The sequence below is a fragment of the Eutrigla gurnardus genome, assembly GCF_963514095.1.
Source record: "Eutrigla gurnardus genome assembly, chromosome: 8".
Lineage (NCBI taxonomy): Eukaryota > Metazoa > Chordata > Actinopteri > Perciformes > Triglidae > Eutrigla > Eutrigla gurnardus.
In genome coordinates this window covers 18272796-18296590 of record NC_139922.1, presented here as the reverse complement: position 1 = coordinate 18296590, position 23795 = coordinate 18272796, and the positions used below count along the sequence as shown (strand labels likewise).

The 23795-nt window shown below is 42.1% G+C and overlaps 1 protein-coding gene across 1 annotated transcript in view; it reads right to left on the bottom strand.

The window, feature by feature from the left end:
* The window catches only part of bsna (bassoon presynaptic cytomatrix protein a), a gene marked incomplete at its 5' end in the record, with an annotated part of 128509 nt that extends 107746 nt beyond the window's left edge, over positions 1-20763 (bottom strand). The window contains one exon of the mRNA XM_084014642.1: positions 20576-20763. Coding sequence (XP_083870768.1) covers positions 20576-20763 — 188 coding nt within the window. The remainder of the gene's footprint in view (positions 1-20575) is intronic.
* Between the last annotated feature and the right edge of the window lie 3032 nt (positions 20764-23795).

Sequence of the window (23795 nt, the reverse complement as noted above, 5' to 3'; positions counted from 1 at the left end):
CTTGCATCCCATTATTTTCTCTCTGTTTCCTCTTTTTTTCTTTCTCGTTTTTTCATTTCCTGTCTCTCAGTTCTTCAGAGTTATGCAAATGTCGTTTTGGTAGCGCAGATAAGCTAACTAACCTGAGAAAAAGTTACAATTTTCCCCAATTTTTCATGCATTCCCACCAATGACATTTGTGATTTTGGAAGGACTAAAGTTAGCAAGCTAACAAGGGTTGGCATTGACAAATGAATAGATACTGTGACAGTTTGGTTAGCATGAAAGCTAGGTATTTGTTAGCTCCTAAAGACAAGCTAAGACAATGTCCTAAATCAGCCCTCAGAGACAAGCAGTAATAAATATATTTTTTTAAGTATTTTGATATTTTCTTAACGCAGCAAAAAAGGTGGTTCCACCATTAGGATTGTTAGTCTGACTCACCGGATGTAAACTGCCATTAGCCACGCATTCTCCACCCTCTCCGGTATCCAGTATATATTTTTTGCGAGGACACGCTGCGTGGTCTGCTTAGCCCCGCCCAAGACGATTGTGATTGGTTAAACCGACACAGCGTCGAGGAGACAGCGTTGAGGCATCTCCCTCTGGAGTCCCACTAGTTTCTGTCTTCTCATGTCTCCTTTCTTAATTTTCCTCATTCTCTTTTTTCATATCATGCAAAATGGTAAAAGAGTGCAGCAATACTGTCTTAAAACCAAGAAATGTATTCTCAAAGTAGTTTGAATGGAATTTTGGTCTTAAATAAGGTCTTTAGTTAATGCAAGCTTAATTGATTTTAAAGTGAATTCTTCTTCTACAATATAAAATACGTTTGTAAATACCGTTCTTGTGAATTTTGAAGCTTTTACGTGTCTTAAAAAAGGCGAACTTGGTTTCAAGTGGCTAAAAGAGACAACAAAATGTCATCATGACAACTACTCTCTCTTTTATACCCTAACCTTAGTGACGTACTTCTTGCGCTAGCCACAGAGTTTGTTTCCTGCAATAATCCAACATTTTATGGAAAAACCCCTCTGACATTTTTTCAAGAGAACCAGCGCAATGCTGACCTCCAGGGTTGACCCACAATAATACGTCATCCCTGCAGCATTCTGTTAAATATATATGCATACAGACATTCTTCATGTTTTTGGAGAGTCAGCAGGCGAGCTTACTGGGCTACCTACCAACATAGCTAATGTTGCCTTTTTGGATTTCTATAATGATACAGTCACAGCAAAGAGTACAGAAGCGGATGTAACTCTGGTGCTGTTTTGACAATCGCCACTAGATGGCGCGGCGCTAGCATTGCTGCCATTTTTGACTAAAAATGCCAAAGAATTTGTGGCCATGAATGTACAGTATAATGAGACTCTGTGAATGTGAGGATATTTTAGGTGAATCAACTTCCAATTACAATCACTTCCTCCTCATTTAAAACATTATGTCCTAAAAGTTGCAAATTAGTTATTTTAAGGAGCATCAGACTTACGAAACTGCGGCCAACACACTCATATGACATCAGTTCTGCCCAATTCCCATTAAAAAATGATGGCAGAACTAAAATCCCCTCATGCTCTTCCTGTCCCATCTTAAACTGGTTGCAGGACTAAGTCTCTTTCACCTCTGCTGACCTTCAGTGACCTTCCCATTTGACTCAGATCAGCAGAATCAGTCCTCAGACAACTCATCTTCAAGTACATCAGGAGGTCACTTTTCATATCTCATATCTCTGCTCACTCAGACTTTTCTTACACAGGATTATTCCAGGCTGCTGTATATATTTTAATACTTCATTTTTGTTGATTGGGTCTATTGCGTACATCCAAACATATGCTAAATACAAGTGGATGGATGGAAGCACTCTTTTTTTATGTATTTTGAATGAAAAATATAGTTTTATAGCACATTTTAAAAGGAAAAGTAGACTCATGGCAGTGGGAAATAGGAGCAGTAGAACTTGACAGGAAATATGCACACATGCCCACGCACACATATTCTCAATAGTGCTTGTCACTGTTTTAAGGAGTGAGTGGGCAGCTCAGCAAGCTATGTTCTGTGTGATAAGTTTACTCTATTGCCATACCTTGTATTTTGTGGTCTACCATATGTAAGAGGGTGGTAGAGAAGAAAAATATTCAAGCGCTTGTCATTTAGAGGCAGTTACTGCGGAGATGCAGGGCTTTCATTACTTTTTCAATCAAACCAAAGACTATACTAGATGATTTCACTGATTTACGCTGTCAAAGAGGAAATAACCAATGAAATCAGGGTCTCCTTGCCTCTGAAAACCTGTGTTGTCTTAGCTCTCTATGGCACAATTTGAAACAGGAGATGCTAATATCCTCCTACATTCTCCCTTCTAGCAGAAATGTTTGTTTCAATCTGATGCTGAATAATAGCTGGAATGTAACATCACATATCTTGCTCTTTATTGAAAAGCAAAACCAATGAATGCCCAATTCTGCAATACAACAAAAATAAATACTCTTGGTACTGTGGCTCAAGCATGTCACCTTGGCGTTTTCCTATGCATTATGTAACAGGTGTGTCTGTTCCAGCTCTAAAGTACATAAGAAAGAGGAAAAGATGAAGAATAAGACCAAAATAATAAAAGATCCATGATGAGAATATTGATACCATCCTTTTCAGACTGACCCACCATTACGGATTTACATGCTGTTAAAGCACAATGTGTACGTTCGATTTTTGCAACTGTTACACTCCCAATTATGGTATTTGGAACAGCTTGACAATGTTTGATGATCTCAAACTTTTGCCATATCGTGAAGCTTTAAATTATCATCAGAAGATGAACTTTATGTTAGCAGTAATTTAACATTAGAGATGCAATAATAAAGTACACATTATTACAGTATGAAAAGCACTTGGTAAAGATTAAGCGTTGTTATATAATCAAGGAGTAGCGATACATCAGCACAGCTGTGTCATTCACTGTAACAACTATATACACAGTCGCACACACACACACGGACTTGGAGGCATGATGAGTCTTCATGCCTCGTTGTATCGCACACACATTTATGCACATGACATATATCTACACGCACATACTGTACTATGGCCACGTGTACTGAAGGCAGTTAGTGTAAGGCGGGGCTTTGTGAGAGGCTTTGTAACGAAACCACATGGTGGGGAGTAAAAGTCACAAACATTGACCTGGATTTAAATAGAGACCCATCTAAATGGCTGAATAATTAATTTTATTCCCTTATGTTTTCCTGTGATCCTTCAACGTTAACCATTTCAAAGAGATGAACATTTGATGAATCACAACTTAATTTTATGTTCAACACTTTCAAAATGACACCAATTATTTAGGCAGAAAACGTAGGCCTTTTTAAAGTCAACATGATAAGTAGGCTACAATTATCAGAACAATACGGACACTCCAGCTCCCCCATGTGGTTGCAAGGTGAACTGCACACATATGCCAAATAAAACACCATGGTGGAAATTCCGAAAACTTATTTGGCGACCCTCATACAATTTCATGGGACCCATCTGGTCCCGACCCAGTTGTTGGGAATGACTGGCCTAAATTATCCATCCATCCATCCATCCATTTTCTACCGCTTATCCTGTATTCAGGGTCGCGGGGGCCTAAATTATTTTAAGCACAATTACAAATGAACAGTTTGTAGCATTTAGGGGGCTCTATTGACCATTTACCTACATGCAGAGGCTTCACAATGTCATGCCATGTTGCATGGCCATGTTGCTACGGTAGCCCAGAACGGACAAACCAAACAGAGATGCAGGAGGAGTGTCAGTTTGTTGCAATCTGCGACCTCACCACTAGATGCCACCAAATCCTACACACTGTATCTTTGAAGACGAGTAGTGGACAAAAGTCTGCAAACGGGGCTTTTTCCAAATTGAATAGAAAATGATCAAATAATGATAATGGACAGTGTCTTTATCATCGCCACAGCTACAATATCCTGTCTCGTTTAAATCACCTTCAGTGGGAGGCAGCAGCGCAGGCCCATCACACCAGGTGCTTGATGGTTGCCGTTTGATTTACAGCCAGAGAGCCTGGAGACGTAACTGTATTCTACGATACTCACGGGCACGCACACACACAAGAACACACACGCGTTCACTGTATTTTGCAGCACTGATACTCTGTCTGCTGTCTGTTTAGTGTGCCTCTACATCTATTTATGTCTTTAGCCCATATCTTTGTAACCTTCTGATGTGTTTTCAGCAGATGGCTCCTATAAATGACAACCTCTGTTCTGTCATTTAAAAGTCATGTGTGTGTGTGTGTGTGTGTGTGTGTGTGTGTGTGTGTGTGTGTGTGTGTGTGTGTGTGTGTGTAAAAATGTGAATTTATGTGTTTTATATACAATATACAGTATTCCTTGCCTTACATTGATACATGACACATACTGTTTGTTTGTGTGCGTCTTGGCTAATGTCATGTATGTTCCTCTCTGTGCTGAATGTGTCTCCAGCAGATGTGCTATTCCACATAAAGACACACACACACACACACACACACACACACACACACACACACACACACACAATGTGTTCAGCAGTTAGAGATGCCATCAACACCTCAATGCCTAACAGACTGTTCATAATGAACTATACACACACACATGCACACACACAATCTCATACAATAGGCCAAAATACAAATTTACACAACAACCTCCCACACACACACACACACACACACACACACACACACACACACACACACACACACACACACACACACACACACACACACACACAGCAGCAGCAGCAGACACTGATTGAGATGTATAATGCCTCATCAACTCTCCTCCCAGTCAAATCAAGTCCCCACGAAAGAAAATGTTAGAACAGAAATTGGATTTTGAAAATGATGTCTGTCTAGCTGATTTGCAGGCTGCTTGTCTGACTGCCTGTCTGACTGAATTATTTGTTAGCTTATGGTATCTGCCTCCATGCCTCCCTGCATGACTCATTAGCTGTGTCCAAATTCGACCGTAGACCACAAAGTCGGTCGGGTAGTTTGAAGACAGGGAGGGCCGAACCGAGCAGTTTCAGAGACGCTCTGAGGATTTCCTGTTTGGGGCACAAGTTGTTCCCATCCCATCCGTTGCCGCTCCTGTCACCTAGCAACCAGCAGCAGTTAAGTTGCTAGCTGACTAGATGACAAGGTGACCAGCTAAGGGACCTTCTTACACTGTGGTTGGTTGTGTCTGCCTTGCTAAACGACTGAATAGAAAACAAATAGCTCATGATTGCTGTAGCATCCAACAAACTAGTAGTTATGGTTTTGGGGGAAATGGGCAACCCTGTCCTCTAGAAATTACTAATATGCAATTAATGGGTTATGGGTCAGCAGAACATGAACTCTTCCAACTCTAGAAAATTCTTGCCAAAGAACATAATAATGCAGGCAGCAATTACATTTCCGTCTTACATTTCCGTTACCGACTGATGATTACAGCACAGACTGGATTATTACTTGAGAGAATAGCTACCTGACTGGCTGACTGACTACAGCTGCTCAGATGGTGAAATGAAAGTAGCCCAATTCTGACGAATGGAGGCTGGTGTTAAAATGATAAAAAAAAAGAAGAAGAAGAAAAGCAGCGTGATGAAGGAGAGGGGAAGAATCACTTTGCTTAGCATGCTGCTCCACACTTGGAAAAACCTGTCTCTCACCCTCTCTTTCTCACTCCGTTCATCACCACATTTATATTTATGCCTGCACACACACACACACACACACACACACACACACACACACACACACACACACACACACACACACACTCACACACACACACACACACACACTCACACACACACACACACACACACACATACACACACACACACACACTCTCTCAGGGTGTTTCCCCACCTGCTGTACCTGCTCGCTGAGCTCAATCTGACTCAACGACACATGAATCAATATCTACCAATCCAAAATCTTTGAGTTTACTAGAATTTACCGGCTGAATCGGCTCATAAATCCTCTCGTTCTGAGGAGATAAACACAAGGAACATCAAATTAAAGAGTAGATGTGAAAACGTTAACTCATAAATCAAAATCTAAGGACGTTTTTTTTTTTTTGCAGAATTGTAGAAGATGGATGAAAATAGAAAATGGAAGAACACATGACAAACCGAGATAATACCACTAATGCGCTGCATATTTAGAACAATCCAGAGCAGCAGCGTAATAGTTTCCCTCTCACCGCTGAGTGAACTTTTAACACCCCTCAACCATCTCCTCTGCACTTTAATTGAAATTCCTATCAGTGGTGTGTCGCCTCAGGATGTGAGGCGAATACATACAAATGCAACAGAATAGAGCAAAAACCAAAGAGAGAGAGAGAGGGAGAGAGAGAGAGAGAGAGAGAGAGAGAGAGAGAGAGAGAGAGAGAGAGAGAGAGAGAGAGAGAAAGGTGCAAGTGTAAACACTGAGCAATAAGTGAGTGTGAAGATCCATGAAAAAGAAATAAATAAACATGAATAAATGAACAGTGACACTGATAATAAAATATACATGCAAATATATGCATTGAGAAAAGTGGGTCAATGTGAGATTTACCTTCAGAAATGTCACATGTAACAATGAGGGAGATTGTGATTGGGTGGCTCCAACGTGGGTGTGGTTTAGTGAACACCAAGCGGAGGAGCTGTGATTGTTGGCCTCCACCCACGACTCATTCACCCAGGCGGTTAGAGGAGGATTACACTCATCTATTAGGGTTCAATCACACCTATTGAGAATTTAAAAGTGTCGAGGAACAGTGTGTAGGATTTAGGGGGATTTATTGGCAGAAAAGGAACATAATATTCATAGCTAAAGTGCTTTTTTTTGCAACCATGGACAGAAGTGACCATATTTGGACTGCGGAGGAACTACGGGTCGATCTGACGAGTATAAGTGGAGCGACGAGAGGAGCACCGCAAGCGTCAACCTTACTGCTATACAAAAGCTATATATATAATATGTGTGTGTGTGTGTGTTTGTGTGTGTGTGTATGCAAACAGTCTGTTTGTCTCAGTCTATCTTTAGCATAATGACTTAATCCTGACTAAATACAAACAAACTACTTTCAATTGAGTTGAACTCCAGCTCAGTTTGATGTATTTTATCAGGAGCAAACAGGAGGAGAAAACTATTCAACAGGAATATCAATAAACGTACAGTCTTCTCTCTTTTCCCGATCAATTCTCCTCGTCTTTACAGTGCCTGCCCTCTCTCTCTCTCTCCCTCTATGATCTTTGTTTACAGAGCGGCTTGTTTAGCCTTAATAAGAGTCATTTCATAATTACTCTCATTAAGTCGGCCAACAGGCCCCACGAGGGAATCAACCAAAACAAAGGCAGCATTGTGTTTCGGGCAAGTGAGCAAAAAGCCGGAACAACGTATTTGCACCTCACATCATCAGAGACGCACCTGAGTGGAAGAACAACAATATACATGATTGAAGTCAGAATGCAGACACGTGAGGGCAGAAGCACCATGATGAAGACGAGCATTAATAACCCTAATCATTTTAGCCTAACGAACATTTTCACAGACGTCCTCTAAAAGCCTGACGGCTCCATAAATTCTTTAAAACGGAACGAGGACGGAAAAGTTCAACACCAGAACTGGAAGAAAATAGTCTCTGGTGATTTTACTGAAGATCAAGAGGCAATATGGTGGATTTTACCAAACCATTAGCAATTACTGTTTTTATATAAATTTATATATTGAAGTTCAAGAGAGTTAAAAGAGTTTTTATTTTAAAAAGCCCATATTTTTTGTGGACTTTCAAAGGATCAGATTATGTGAGATGACATGGATTGGAGTGGATTTGATAAATATGAAAACATGCATATAGTTATAAAAGGGATTTTTTATCAATGATAATCAATGGATCAGACTACAGTATATCGGAAAGAAGTACTTCCTGTTTTCAGGAAGATACAGCCTTAAAAAAATGATTAAATATACATTACAAGATAGATGTTCAAACTTTTCTTGTGAAGCACTAATTAATTCTGTAATGATCAATAATTATCTGTGTAATTAAATGTAGAGTGACTCTGGAAGTTGTTTTTTGGATGCTCAGTAAAATGGTAGTTTCTATAGCAACCCAATCCTCATCACGCTTCAGTTCAGTGGGGGTTTTTTCTCCAGTAAAGTACATGTTTGGATATACATTTTTGCTTTGTGTTACACCTGACCAGAGTACATCTCTGTCTAAGTCTCTCTTGCCTCCTCACTTTTTAATATTATTCCCCCAACCAGCCATCATTTTGCTCCACTAGCAGCAGCAGCAGGCTATTTCATGCTGCGTGTGTAATAAAAGGATTAATTTGTGCTGCTCAGACTCAGAATGGGCAGTAAATGGGACAGAGGGATATAAATAGAGAGTACCTCACTCAACACTTTCTATTTCCTGAAACAGATTGCTGCAAAAGAGGCACACACAAAAAAAAAACATCCCCTTTTCTCTACATCTCATTATCATTACCACTGTTTTAGTGTTCCTAATTATGCATTTTTTTTTACTATGATTTGGCCTTGAGGGTTTCCCTGTTTCTTGATTACTGTTGCTTTCTGAGTTTGGATCAGGACGAATAATAATTGTGTGGTGACATTATGAAAATGGATTAAGTAAAATGGCTTAGCGTGTCATTTACTACACTTGGTGGATGTGACTTTTCCCGTCTCCTCACCGTTCATATTTACACAACCAATGTTTTTATGGGGAAATTAAACTCGATTTTCTCTGAGTGAAGTATCTTAAAGTTTCGTAAAACAGTTGAAAAACAGAAGAATGGGAGGGGACATGAACTCTAGTCTCCATTGTCAAAGTAATATTGGTTGCCCAGCAACCATTGTCACTGTTCTACAGAACATCACACTTCTTCCTGGGTGCAAATTAGTTTTCAAGATTTATTTTAAAAAGGGTTTATTCCTGTATTTGATTCCATGACATTAGTATAGATGCCTTGCTAACCGGATGTCATGAATGAGACAGATTATTTTTTTTAGTTAGTTGCCTGATATTCTGCAGTCCTAACAGGCTGATGGATTCATGTAGAAAAATAATGTTACTCTACAGATACAGATGCCAGAAGAATTGGTGCCAGAGTGAAAATGGTGCCATTAGGCTTTAGGTTGTAGATGTGAAGTATTTGTCGCTGATTTGATTTCATGTCATTTTAAGCCAAGAGGCCCACAGCTGGCAAGCACAAATTAGCACTAAGTTAATTTCACTTGTAATCAGACTCGTTGGTTAAGGCTTGTGGCGAGGCATTGATCATGTGGTGTTTAATGCATCAACCAGGTGGTTTCCAGCCCAGAATGCCGGGTGGCCGTATCTGAAACCAGATCCTGGGTTTTAATTGGTCTGCGGAGGCATGAAGGTCATGAAACTCAGTGAGCACGCCTAGGACTGTCACTTCGCAACCTGGAGGATCAGATCAATAAGGGCGAGACTGGGAGTTTTGAGGTTGCCGTGTGACGGCGAGGATACGCAGCCCGTCCTTGGCAGAACCACAATACAACAGAACTGCTGAGCCACGCTGTCCTGCTGGATTCCCCCCCCCCCCCCCCCCCTTCCCTCTCTCCCTTTATTCTGCTCATTAGCTGTCATACAGGACTGTCAAAGAGAATCAGAGACAGCAGACAGACTTCTCAGTCATTGAGGCTTTCAGAAACATGGAGGTGTCGTACCAAAAGTGGAGCTGCAGGGCTCACAGACAGCTGCTCACTTCGCAGCGCCAACTCTCCTCATATTTGTCACTTGTAATTTATATTTTGTTCGATTCATGGCCTTTTAGGTAAATACGATTTTTTTTCTCCTTTTTGTTGTTTTTGGCATTTTTCCATTAATTACCATTGAAAAAAAATCAGAAAATGATAGAAAGAGGCACAGTCTTCACAAAAACCTTTTAGCATCTGTATGACCAGGCTTCTATCTATCTATCTACAATGTAAAACCTTCTGCATCATTATTAGAGCATGCTCTGGGGGTGTGATGGTGTGTTATGATGACCAGAAGAGTGGAGGCAGATGGAACAACAAATACACGACTTTCAACCAGGAAACCAGTGTTCGTGTCTCAAAGTGGTGAGTTATTTTTTAAGCTAGTGATGTTTCGATGTGACATGTTTTCTGTACTTACAATAAGAGTTGACCGTCACTAAGTAGCAGCTTGGGTCCAAGTTTACTTCCTGTTAGCTGATGTCACTCATATGCAGCCGGTAATGAAATGTGTCAATATGTTGTATAGCTGTGACATCACAACCCTACAGTAACGCTGACGGCTCGTTATAAAAGGCTCAGTTTGAATACAGGCTGTGTGTATTAATCTATGGATTGAGCATTTAGACCTGCTTCATAACAAATACATAATAAATAAATACATAAAATGCACCTCGCTCCCCTCCACTCCAGAGAAGGAGTCTTATCAGACTAACAAAGTTACAAAGTTACGCCAAGGGGTCTGACAAAACGTCAGGATGTGATGAGTCGGGATCGTCTGTACGCATCGCCCAGGGAATGAAAACTTGTCTCTTTGACATCAAACTTTCTCACCCTGCTTCAGTTCTTTCTTTCCCCCCCTCAGCTCCTTTCAGCTCCAGTGACTTGCTTTACTGTGTATATAAAAAAAAAACAATTGTTGTTGTGCGCTTCATCTTAATCTTCCTGTGACATTTTTAAACTGTGAGAATGTGCAAGTTTTTGTTCGCCCGCGCTGGAACGGGGTCGGCTCGTTATTGGATTCATGGTCGAAATCAGTGAAGTCGACACGATAAGAGGAACAGAAGCTGCAGCTCCTTTTGAAGGTGCTGGAAAAACTGCTGGAAAAACCTTTGAACACATCAACTAATGTGACCTAAATTCAGAAATCCCATTTTTCCCTAATTTCATGCCGATAATAAAAAACACCCCATTTGAGCGTCTTTCGCTGTGCCAAACCCCCCCACTGAGTCCAAATGACTGCAGGAGCACCACTGTGCTGGAAATGAAACGGTGTCCTCAAAGGAAAACGCTCTACTCGGCTCCGTCAACGCAAAATATTTAACATTTTCGGTTTAAATCAAACTCTGCATGTCGTCGTCGTCCTTTACTCACATGAAATCACTGATTTCAAATCACAGGTTTGTTTATGAACAAGAACACGTTTTAAGAGTCTGCGGGGTTGCTGAGTTTTGTGGTTTGTGTTTGGGCTTCCGGCTGAGAAAAACAAGTCATTTTCTTTCATCCACCATCTTTGAATAAACCACAGTGAAGGGTGAAGCAGAGAGACGTAAATCAGTGTAATGCTCCATAACAAAGAAAAAGAAAAGGTTGAAAGTTATTGACTATGAAAAAACACCATTCATCAATGGGCTTCAGGATACAGGAGGAAAAGGCTCAAAGACACACAAGCGTGTGTGTGCTTTCCACACACACACCATATTCAGCCACAGCATCAATACAGGTAACATTTACTGTCAGGTGGCGACAACTTAATGAGAAAACGTGCCGTGACCTTCACTGGTGCCTCGTGGAGAAAATGGCAGAGCGCAGCAAAATATTCTCACGCAAACAAATGAAAGTCAGAGGAAATGTATCCCCAACTGAACGAAACAAATCAGGAGTGTCGGGTGCCGTTCACCCTCAGGCGTCATCACAGGATGGACGGAAAAATAGACATCCAAACGCCACTGAGTAAGCATAAAAAATATATCTGATGGGTTGGAAAGTATATGGTAATTAGCCAAATTTAACATAATAAGTTGGGTGAAAGTGAAAGTGGAGAGAAGGATCAGAAATAAAGAAGAACAATGTTTCAAAAGGGTCTGCGTTGGTTTTTGTTGTTGTTTGTTTTGGGGGGTGGGGGGGGTGGTTTAATCAATCAGTGAATGAAATGTCAGTTGTATAAAATACTTTTAGCGTCTACATATTATGATTGTATATGTAGAACTAAGACGTAATGTTGATGTCAGGTCTGATATTTTTTCAGTCCCCAAAAGCCTTGAATCTTAATGGTCACCATGGAGCAGTTTAGTAGAGGAGAGAATGAATGATTTAATGATGAAATGAAATTTACTTTAACATTCTGGAGTCTCTGAATGAATCAAATACTCGGATCAATACATATGGTGTCCTATTTGTATTTATTATCATCCAATTTGACACAGAATTCAATGATGAGGATGTTATTAGCACATTTTTAGCACTTTTAAATAAAGACAGATATACATATAGCCTTTATTGTCACTGTACAAAAATACAACGTGCTTCCACTGATTAGTATAAATCACTAATCACATGGGTGAAGTGGAGGCCAGCTGCTTGGTTCAGAAAACAAACAAATCAGCTGACTGTATTTTATAAGTGTTTATAATTATTCATTTCATCCTTTCCTGCATAGCAGTTATTAGGAGAAGTGGCTTATTCGTTAATGATTTTACATGCCAGGTTTACATGGATTAACCCTCTTCACACCAAGCCTGTTGGACTGAAAATGGTGACTACGAGCCAAAGACTGAGCACCTGTATGCAGGGAAATGCCAGGGCTCGGGCCGCAGTGTCTGGAGAGTCGGTTCTGAACAGAGCCGACTTACTAATCATCCTGTTGTGTTGGTTTTTCTGGCAGAGATGGAGGAGCTGTGCAGTTCGGCCGTTGACCCTGCAGATTTTTTTGCAGGGTCACAGCTCGCCTCAGAGGCGACTAATTTGTTCACACCAGAGCTTCTCCCGGACAGGAGTTCTTGGCAGTGTGAGAGGACCCCTCAACCCGCTACACCGAAACGCTGTATGTGAAACCAATAGTTGTAAAATTCCTCCAGAGAGAGTGGAAATTCATGTAAAACAACACTTAAACTGTCACTTCCAACGCCTAGGAGTGACTACTATAAAGCTTTATATAACGCAAACTTCTGTCTGTCATTGGCAGGGGGATATAGTCACATATATGGGTCACTAGTTATTATTTTGTACAGGAGAACTCTTTATTATATTCCTACTAGAACACATTTAGCACACAATGAAAAACATGTCAGATATTTCTCAACCACCGAGTATAATATGTGCTGATTGGGAGGATTTATTAAGATTTCCTTGTTGAACTTTATTTATTTAAAAACGTAAAATAGGTTATTATGAATACGTTACAGGAAAAGATACAACTGATCAAGGCTCCCAATTCCAAAATGAGCTAAATCTCTGAATATTTCTGTTGCACACTTGAGGGTGGAGCTAAGAACAACCGAACGCTGACTAAGGAATTTTTAGACAACCCAAAATGTTACAATTAACGTTCATGAAATAAAAACACACTGTGAAAATGTTAAAGTTGTAAGACCTCTTTTTTTGCAATTTTGAGACCAAGGTTGCACCTGGATCTAAATTTACATTCATCGCACACAAAAGAACAACAAGCAACTCACAGCTCATGGACTCAGACCATGGAGGTGGTTTTGACAAGCCCTCAGTGCAGCTCTACTTACTCACTGTCACCTCTCGAAGAAGAGAGACAGGACAGCCAGGGCTAACCCGTTAGCATGCTAATCTCAGTAGAAACACATCTACGTCTTTGACATAATGCTGTAACCTTTTCACATCCTGTTGATAATGTTAGTTCCCTTTTTGGATGTTTTTTAACATGAATAATGTGTTTTTGATGGCTCTTTTCTGGGGCTCATCTGTGACCTCTGGACTGCAGGAATTTTCTCTTTGTTGTAAAAATTGCTCCAAGTCGCCTTTCATGGGTCCTGACGTGGAAAAACAGTAAATCATTTCTGTCAATAAGCTCTGTTTTCCCTTATAATTGAGATAAGTCCTCACAGGTCTAACACTGTTTAAGGTCTGAACAGCCCATCGCCGTGGAAACTTGCAGTGCTGGCTGAGGTGGTTGAGGCAGCGCTGCACTCTGCTCACTACATGAGGTCAGGGCCGACGACACTGGTGCCGCTTACAAATCCCTGCTGAGCCCTGGAAGAGGACCGACAGCCAAAAGCAGGAAGCCTCCCTAATCTGGACTTTTGATCCTTCATTCGCAGTGATTTAAAGGGGCGTGGCACTGTGTTCTTACCTAGAGCACTTTGGTCAGAGTTGTACTTGAGGTATCCTTGCTGAACAGCTACCACTTCACTCAGATGAGGACCTAACACTTGCTTCTATTTTTTCACTCTTACTCTATCGGCAATCATATGGTTTCTTTCTTTCGACAAATGTACTTATTGTAAGTCTTCAAGCCAGCTGTACGGGAGTTAAACGACATTCTTAACCCCGCCCACACAGCTTGGATTGCTTGATTATTATTATTATTATTATTACTATATTAAGACGTTCTGTGTTTCGACATTAAATACTGTCGTCTCAAGTCTTTGTCTTCATATACCTGGACTACACATTCACTTTGCAGTCGTTTCTGATCTCCTGGTTAAAGCACAACAACTCATAATCCATTATCACCAGCGTCTTTCCTCCGATTCCACTGATTTTCGCTCACATCGACGTGACGTTTCTGTTCAGTCTATTTCGGGCTTTCACTCACAAGCTCCAGCGACAGCATCTATTTGCTGAAACCCAATACTGTCTTAGGCTGTGATATTGCGCTTATTGCCATCTTATCTCGCGATGCAGCCACCCAAACACATTTAGTGTTCGGAGCCTCCTGCAAACATGTCCTCCTGATAACAGGGCGTGTAAATACAGAGAGAGCCTCTGTCTGTCTCTCGCCCACTCAGTCACACAGTCACAAGCACACAATTCGTTAAAAAAAAAGAAAGAAGAAAAATCACACTTTTAAAGCTCGCACACAAACACGCCCACAGAGAGAAACACAGTCACTCTTATTTTCACATCCAAGTTAATTTAACTTTTGGAGGGGGGAGGTCGAGTTTGTGAACCTCCCGGCGATTAAAGATGGTGACTAAGAATTTACTCACTGCCTTTGCGGGTAAGAGTCAGACAGTTGACCTCCAATCTCAGCCGAGGACAGTGTTTTCCAGCTGTGTGGTTTAAAATCCACAGACACGGAATCTACAGTGACAAGATCACATTAGAGAGAGAAAGCGTTTGGCAAAATGGGCTGTCCTGTTTGTTTTTTGCTTGCCTGCTGCTGCATTTCCTTCTTCAGAAACCTGACTCGTTTGTTGTTGTTGACTGTGTGCCTTTTCATCAACATCTGTTGTTTTTAAAGTGCCATTTAGATAAAGTTGAGTCGAATTGAGGAACTGCTCTGAAACAGTCCTTTTTTTGGTGCATTCAGGTACTTCAGATTTGTCTGCCAAACAACAATATTTTATGTCAGAAATAAACAAATTCCAATTAGTTCACGTCAGCTCAAATTTAGTTTTTGATTTAGCTTTTAGAAAGCAAGCAGGATGTTCGGGATTTGATATTTAAATGAAAATGTGTGTCATATTTATTGTCACATGAGAGGGTTGAAGGTGATCGAATTACTCCCAAAATGTAGATATACTATTTTCTCCATCCACTATAGTTTAACATTATATAATACCTTTTTTTAGGGTAGAAATAATACTCATTGAAACAGTATCAGATCATATTAAAGCATAGTGAATCAACTCTATGTGCAACATGAAACGATCTTTGCTTGAACAGATGAAACAACAGAGAATTATCAGCCAACCCTGCAGCTCTGCGGAACTTTTAAGCTTCTTTTCGCTCATTGCTTTGGTTAAAAGCCATATTAACTGAGCGTATGTTTTAGTCTCAGTGTAAACTTGTTATCCAGCAGCAGGCAGCTGTTTTCAGTGAACAACCTCTGATAAGCCCACTGTATGTTAACTGTCCAGTAACACAGAGCAGAATCTAGCAGCTAAACAGCCTGATAAATGGCTAAAAGGAGAGGGAATATCGGACTTGCGTTCATCAGACCGTCGTCACAGCTACATGCAGCTCCAACTACAGCCTGACGTTCAAATTGAAATGTTGGCCTACGCCGACTCAGCATCACGTCCAATCATTTTTAACCTCACCCATGATTTCAACAACAAAAGGCTAATGGACGGCCGGTAACCAGCCCACTCAGCAGATCAGACGCTGAATCGTAGCAACGTTCTTTTCTCCTGATGATGTGAGAGAAGAAAAAAGAATCATGTGGCTTTGACAATCAGCAAAAAAGAAAAATCCTCAATAACAAGCCGAGTGGTATGTACATTTACAACGAACGCGGCAGCGACGGGCTGCTGACTTTCTGCAAGAGTTGGAGAGACAAAGTCACACTTAAATACGCAAACACATCCTCGACGCATGCCTCTCTGGAAAGTGAAAATTGGTCTCAAGTGTGTCGGAGGAAGAAAAAAAAAACACGTTCACACACTTTTTTTCTCTCCAGCATCCTCACACATTCACAGTCTGCTACAAGTAGACTCTCTCCTTCTCTCTCTCTCTCTCTCTCTCACACACACACACACACACACACACACAGCTCGACGAGCGTGTGCAGGGAATAAAGTGGGATGGCTGCCGACTGCTGTTGCAAGTCATAGCACACACACATAAACACACACACACACACGTATGTACACAACATGTGAGTGTGAGTTGAGTCAGATGTAAACTAAACATGTGTTGCCAAAGAATAAATGGGCTGTTCTGTACATTACATGCTATAGGTCTCTCTCTCTCTCTCTCTCTCTCTCTCTCTCTCTCTCTCTCTCTCCATCATCTGCATATCCACACTCTCCACCCCATCTTCTTTGTCTACCTACGTTACATTCTTAACACATTCCTTAATTCCTCTGTTTTGTATTATTTCTTTCCTTATACATGTGTGCACTCTCCTTCATTATCATGATCTCTCTCTCTCTAATCATAAATGATCCATCTGTACACTGAATGTCCTCCTCGAGTATTTCCTCTACAAACTCCTTTTTTAAACTTTCCTCCTTAATTTCAATCCCTCTCATATTTGAATGTAATGCATCTGCATTGCTTGGATTAAACACAATGTTACGGTACAAAACACGTTCTACAACATCTGCTGATCGTATGCAAAATACCCACATTTACTGGAATGCATTGAATATTCTGAAAGTAACAAAAGTATGACTAAGAGAAGTATCACACATGTTCTTACCAGCTACTTTGAAGAATGTGGAAGGAGTTAGATGACGAAAAACAGGCAGAAGAATAATAATTAATGGGATGTTTGCAGGTAGAAGACCATATGGTATGCTCCCCGCATTCACACCAATTAATTATAAATTATGAATAAAACAACAATGTTTTAGATAAAAAAAAAATCCAATTTATTTTCCTGGCGATGTTGCCGACTGTTCCTGGATGATGCTGACTGGAGGTGACGGTTTACACCTTTTGATCCATCGCTACCACTCCCTTCATCCCATTGTACAGCACACTTGATCCATTTCAACCTGCTTCTAATCCCCTTCAGCTATCGCTCTCTTTTTCCGTCTCCCTCTTTCCATTTACTCTCAGTATCTCTCTCTCCTTATCTGTCCTCCCCTACCCTATACAGCACTACGATCATATCTCATTGTAAAGACAGAGCCATTTATAGGCTGCTGGTTATTGGTTGAGAAGAGGGCGGGAACGGAGGGAGAGAGATGGAGGGGGAGGGAATGTACAGAATATTTGCAAACTGTCAAGACAAGAATTCCTTGTTTCAGTAAATGCCCCAAAGTGACACACGTTTACGTGAAAATCTCTTTTACGGCTGTAATCATTTTGATGAGTAAAAGAGGAAGTGAGGTGATCGAGTGACTCAAGCCACAATGTTTCCTGTAAAGTTGTTTTTTTAGCTTACTTGTCCTGTATATTAAAAGCTGTTGGCAATATTAAAATGTCATGAATTGACTAAAATGTAATGAGCACAAGTCTCTGTGTATCCAAACCTATTATCTTATCGCTCTGTGAGTTCCCTTGTTGTCCAAACGACGTATTGAAAAACAAACGGGGTGACTTCATTCTCATGAACATGGGTGCTGTAGTTGATTTCAATGTAATCAGCAAACACACCACATCCTGCTGCCTCAAAAAGTAACAAATGTGTGTTCATCCGCATCTGAAAATAGTCCCAGAAAATTCAATTACATGCATATTCCTGTTTGAGGTGTTAGAAAGTGGCCGAGCCTTTTTAATGGAACAATTAATTTGAAGAGCATTTATAAACATATTCATGTTCAGTGTAGGAGCCACAGACATGAAGGCTAGTCACACCCACGCATTGTTGGGTTTCATCTTTCCATTACGTTTTGTTGACCATATGAAATGTGAATAATGGCAGCCTTATGCTTTAAAGAAAACCCCACGTAGCTGTGCTATACCACTTTACATTATCAGTGCAAACAGCACAAAATGATAACCGAGTCAATTTAGAGGCAGGGGGAGGGAAATTGAGAGAAAAGGGGGGGAAAGAGGGAATGTGCAGAGGTTGAGTGAAAAAGAAAGACTACGAGTACGTACGGGATACAGAGAGAGACAGCGAGGGGAAAGGGAGAAGGAGGAGAGTGTGCAGAGGAGACGGGGAGCGAAAGAGAGAGTGATCAGAGCAGGCAGTCAGGCAGAGCAGTGCAGAAAAAAAGGGAGGGAGTGTGTGAGAGTGAGGGAGGCGGGGATGGAGGAGGGGTGGAGCGAGCAAACACGCTCTGCACGTGATTCAATCTGTTCACATGGCCTTGTGTTACGCCGTTATAAATACTTAATGTGAGGCCGCGAAAGCCCCCCTCGCATTTTATCCAGAGCGGATTTGAAGTGTGGGCGCCGATTTTGAGGTCTGAAACTGAAGCAGGGCAGAAGCATGCAAACACAGTGTGTGTGTGTGTGTGGGGGGGTGTGTGTGTGTGTTGCATAGAAAATGTAATCAAAGCAACAAAGAAGAAGGCGATGTCGCCATGAAACGGAGACAGAAATATTGCATCAGAGCATGCTCAGCTCCGTTGTCTTTCTCCGAGTCTCCTGTGTTATATAATGATGGATTGGCCTGCACCGCTCTGCTCTTCTCTCCCACAGAGGCATGAATCAAACCTGGGATGTGTCCTAAATATAACCTGTGCACACACTCACACACACACACACACACACACCCTGGTGTGTGTTTGTAGGCCAGCTGAAGCCCTACCCTGGAATCCTCACAAAACGTCAGCCCGGCTGCCAGATTAATGGATGAGGTGCTACGGTCAACTGGGATTCCTGGATTCCTCGTATACGTGTTAGCAGAGCCGAGCTGAAGAAGAGATTGGAGCTGGAGGGGAGAAAGTCATCATCCCGCCAACATGTTTCGGAAAAAGCTACTCATTTTGGATGTAGGCCTTTGAAACGTGAGTCCAGCGTGCAGCTATTGGGCAGATGTTATGTCAGGTCACATGTGTTGTGGACGTAGGTGTGTCAACTAGACACATTAAATAATGTTGATGTGAGGACTGCACTATTTTATATGTATTATGGATGCTTGTTGTGGTAAGGAACACCAGGATTTAGTGGCATATGACACATGTATGTTAAAGTTATGGAATAGTTATTTTACAGTGTGATCACCAGATCCAAGTATTGAGTATATATATATATATATACATATATATATATATATATATATATATATATATACATGGGCACAGTAGCCTTTGATTCGACAGGGTTTATTTGACATATACGGTACCATCTGTCTGTCAGACGCTTCCACGTCATTACCGGGAAGCGTTGGCGTTGCTGATAGTATGCTGCACACATCTCATCAAACACGCGCCTACATGGCCAGGCAAGCCCCTTAGCGTACGCACACTCGGGCACACATGCACGAACACACACACACACACACACACACACACACACACACACACACACACACACACACACACACACACACACACACACACACACACATCCAGCGCCCTCCTCTCGCCCATGCGGAAACAAGCGAGTGTAAGCTCCAGCCGCATCGCATCTCCAGCATAACTCACGAAAACGTCCCAGTGGTCACGTTTCATAAATGGTTGGGGGGGGGCTCGGTTGTGTATCATTCATCGGCTGTCAAAGACACGTCCCATTCACACAATACGCCAAAGCAGAGCCCGAGCTCTGGGGAAGGAGGAAATACTATCACTGCACATGACACCGTGGAATAATCAATTATTATATTTTTATAATAAAAAAAATAAGCATACCCTTCCCTATAATATAGATATATACCCATAACATGCAATGTCAAACGCGTTTTAGGGAACGGAGCCACGGTGCAGCTGGTAGTGTTTCAGCACCGCGGACAGCGCTCGGCTTTTCAGCATCCTCAGATTGGCGCGAGATCTCTCTCTCTCTCTCTCTTTCTCTGTCTCTCTCTCCTGTTAGTAACACACCATCGGACGCTCGTGTGTCCTCCTTCATGCAAGGAGGCAAACAATGTGTGACACTCTTTGAATCGCATCTCTCTAAAAAAACGGAACCAAATGACGTGTGACGGTGTCTCGTCCATCAGCCGTTTCCGTGTTCACACACACACACACACACACACACACACACACACACACACACACACACACACACACACACACACACTGGGATGGGATGTAGTAAACCCAGAGCCCTTCACCCAGCCCCACATCCCCGAAACACCTCCACTTCTGCTGCTCCTACCTCGTCATCCCCATCCCGGGGCCTCCGATCCCCATCCCTCCCCCGGCAGCGGTTCCGTTGACCGGCTTCATGTGCTGTCCTGCCCCCGGTCCTGCTGCGGGTCCTCCGGGCATCACCGACCCCATCATCCCGGTGGATCCCGGCTCACCGGGCTGCCCGCCGCCCTCCATGCTCGCTTCGTTCCCCATTCTCGGTCTCGGCTCGGGAGACGGGAGGGAGGTGGAGAGAGGTGGCGAGTCGAATCGGCGTCGCTTCTATCTCACTATGTTGTCTTTTTCATATAATTATAATCAGAAAAGAATGAATGGAAAAAGGGGGGGCGAAAAACTGGGAGAGCGAACTCAGCGTTGCTCCTCCATCACCGCCATCATCATCATCAGGACCAGTGGGGGCTGCCTCCTGACGTGGTGACGTGAGCGCGCTGCGCGTGCACGGTGACTGTTAGTCAGGGGGGGGGGCATAAAAACGCGAAACCAAGATTAGATTAGATTACATCAAAGTTAAATGAGCCCCGTGGATCAAATGGAGACAAATGAAACCTCCGGTCGACGATCACCATAAAGAAAAACAGACACAAATAGAAAGACAATTGAATTATAATTTCTCCGGGAGGTTTCTATTTAGGCTGTTTTGTACCTGAACATCGCCTCCCCCCGCTCTCTGCTCATTACTCCCACGAGTTTGTCTTTCTAATGTCCTCATATTCACATTTATGCTGCTCTATAAAACGGCTAAACTGATTGAGGGCTCCTCATCCCCGCACGAAGCAACAAAGTTGAACTAATAGAGAGTACCGCATCGCGTGGTGTGAAAACGTGCACGTTCGTCTCAAAGTCTGACAGAAATGTGCATTAGAGGTCCGCATTAGACCGAAACACCATGCTCGTGATCCAGTTATTGGTTTTACAAACAGCTATTTGGGAAAAGCGGCGTTGCGCAACCGCAGACGCGGGCACGCGCTTCCTGACTGCTGCTGATGCTGAGAAGCAGAGAGCGAAGGAGGAGGGGGGGGGGGCTACAGTATGCGCGCGCGTTCACGTGACACTTTCACGCGCAGAGGCGTCGGGATCGACTGCACCGGAGCATCACGTGTCCAAAAAAAAAAAAAAACACTCCATGGTGTTACACCCGCTATTTCTCCAGAAAGGCTTCCTCGTGGTGGTGCACAGTAGTGCTCCGGAGAGTTTGGGCTCCTTGTTGGAATTGATTTATTTATTTAGGACTACATCTGGACCGAGCGCCAGACTTTTGTGCATTTTTAATGTCATAAACGATTAACACATTGGGTGAAATGCTATTTTCTACTGTCTGTCAGCATGTCAAAAATGTTTTTTGTGATTGTCTGCCACTGGGCACTCTGCTCTAGAGGATACAGATTTATTGTTTGTCTGTTGGTTTGCAGTCATTTCATTAATTGAAAAATGTGTTTGCGGATAAGAATAATTAAAAAGGCCTCGAGTCAATAAGTCCACATGCGTCAAGATTTATTTTAATGACTTTAGCAAGTTTAACTCAACTACTAATCACTTTATTTATTCATTCAAATGTTAATCTGTATCTCCCATGTGCTGTGCATTATTCTGATGGAGAATTAATTTCATTTAGTTCAATTTATTTATTTTCTTGCATAAACACAATCAAATTCTGTAAAAGAAAAAATAAACCATTGAAGTGAAAAAAACCTGACATGTGTATTATGTGTGTGATGGTATAGAAGTCATCATCATGATGGGAAAATCCCCAAATTACGAACAATATTAGGGATATCAATTTCTTAATTTGCGCTGATCAAGAGCATGTTGTTCAGACACTTGAAAGACGGTCACCTTTGTCATATTTCATTTGACAGCTGCAACAAAAAACGGCAGCAAGGACAGAGCAGCATTAACGCCAAATATTTAACAGCAAGAAAAACATGTTAAAGGGAAATGGAGCGTAGGCGAAAAAACGAAATGAGAAAAGGGTATTAAGTCCATCCCATACAATAATAACAACAAAGTCAGTCAGATAACAGCCGCCAAGCAGCCCTCAGCCACTGGGAAAAGGTCCACTCTCTGTTCCAATGCCAAGACTCTCCCTCTCAGGCCAGACTTTACAGAGACGAATGAACCCTGCCAGATAACTTCAGCTGTGTGCGGAGTGTATAATAGATAGATGGTGAGGAAAAACAACTCTTGTCCAAGCTTCTTTCAGCTTTCACAGCAACTCCACACATACACGACAACCCCAAGTCAAGCAGAAGCAACACAGGAAACATTGGCATTAAACACAAAACACAGCATGAAGCAGCATTAGTGGAAGGCAACCGTCGCATAGAGACACCTGACCGTGATGTATCACCTACACTTGTGAACAGAGACAGCTTTGAAGAGAGCCGAAAATGGATGAAAATGATCATTCTGAAGACAATGAATAGACAGAGCCAAGTTTTCCTGTGATGAAATGAGTTAAAGAGAGAAAGTGGCACTTAAATGGAACAATGTCAAATTCATTCCAAGCAACGCAACTGCCAAGGGCTAAACGTAGTCGCATATTGGCTTTGCACCAGCATAAGCATAAGGTGCATCTACTGAGCACCCTCCACGCGCTCAAGACCAAATGCTAGTTAGATCATACCTGTTGGTAAATAAGGCCGACGTCGCGTCCTCGAAGAAGCAGCCTTTACGCAGCAACAAGGTGAAAAAGCACACGTGTGACATGTGTTAAATGTTACATTTAAATCACAAAACCAGCCACGCTGATTGTTTCAGCATAGGTATTTTGTGTGTGTGAGTGTCACAGAGGTCAACTTACTGGCTTCAGAGCTTTCAGGAGCACAGGAGCAATGAAAGGTCCTTGAATCGAACAATTAATTCAATGTGTAGCCTCGCTCCGATTGGTTGTTAACATTATTTTAGGCCCAGTGGCTTTAAACAAGGCTAATGTCAGAAAGCAAAAGACACTTAGAGATTGGCCTTAGGAGGCAATCAAATAACCACCAGCATCTGTCATTTCTACAGTACTGGACTGTAATGGCACGATTCCAAGCGGTCCCTTTAAAATCTGCAATCACGGAGTGACTGATGAATTGTGGGATCCAACATCCAGTTTCTCCTCCAGCGAACGGTTTCCTGCTCCAGCAGAGTCCTGAGAGGCCGCTCAGGAAACCTGCAACCCCGGGATCGATCTCTGTGACGGACTGACTCATTGACGCGACTGTGGGGGGTGAATACTTAAAGAG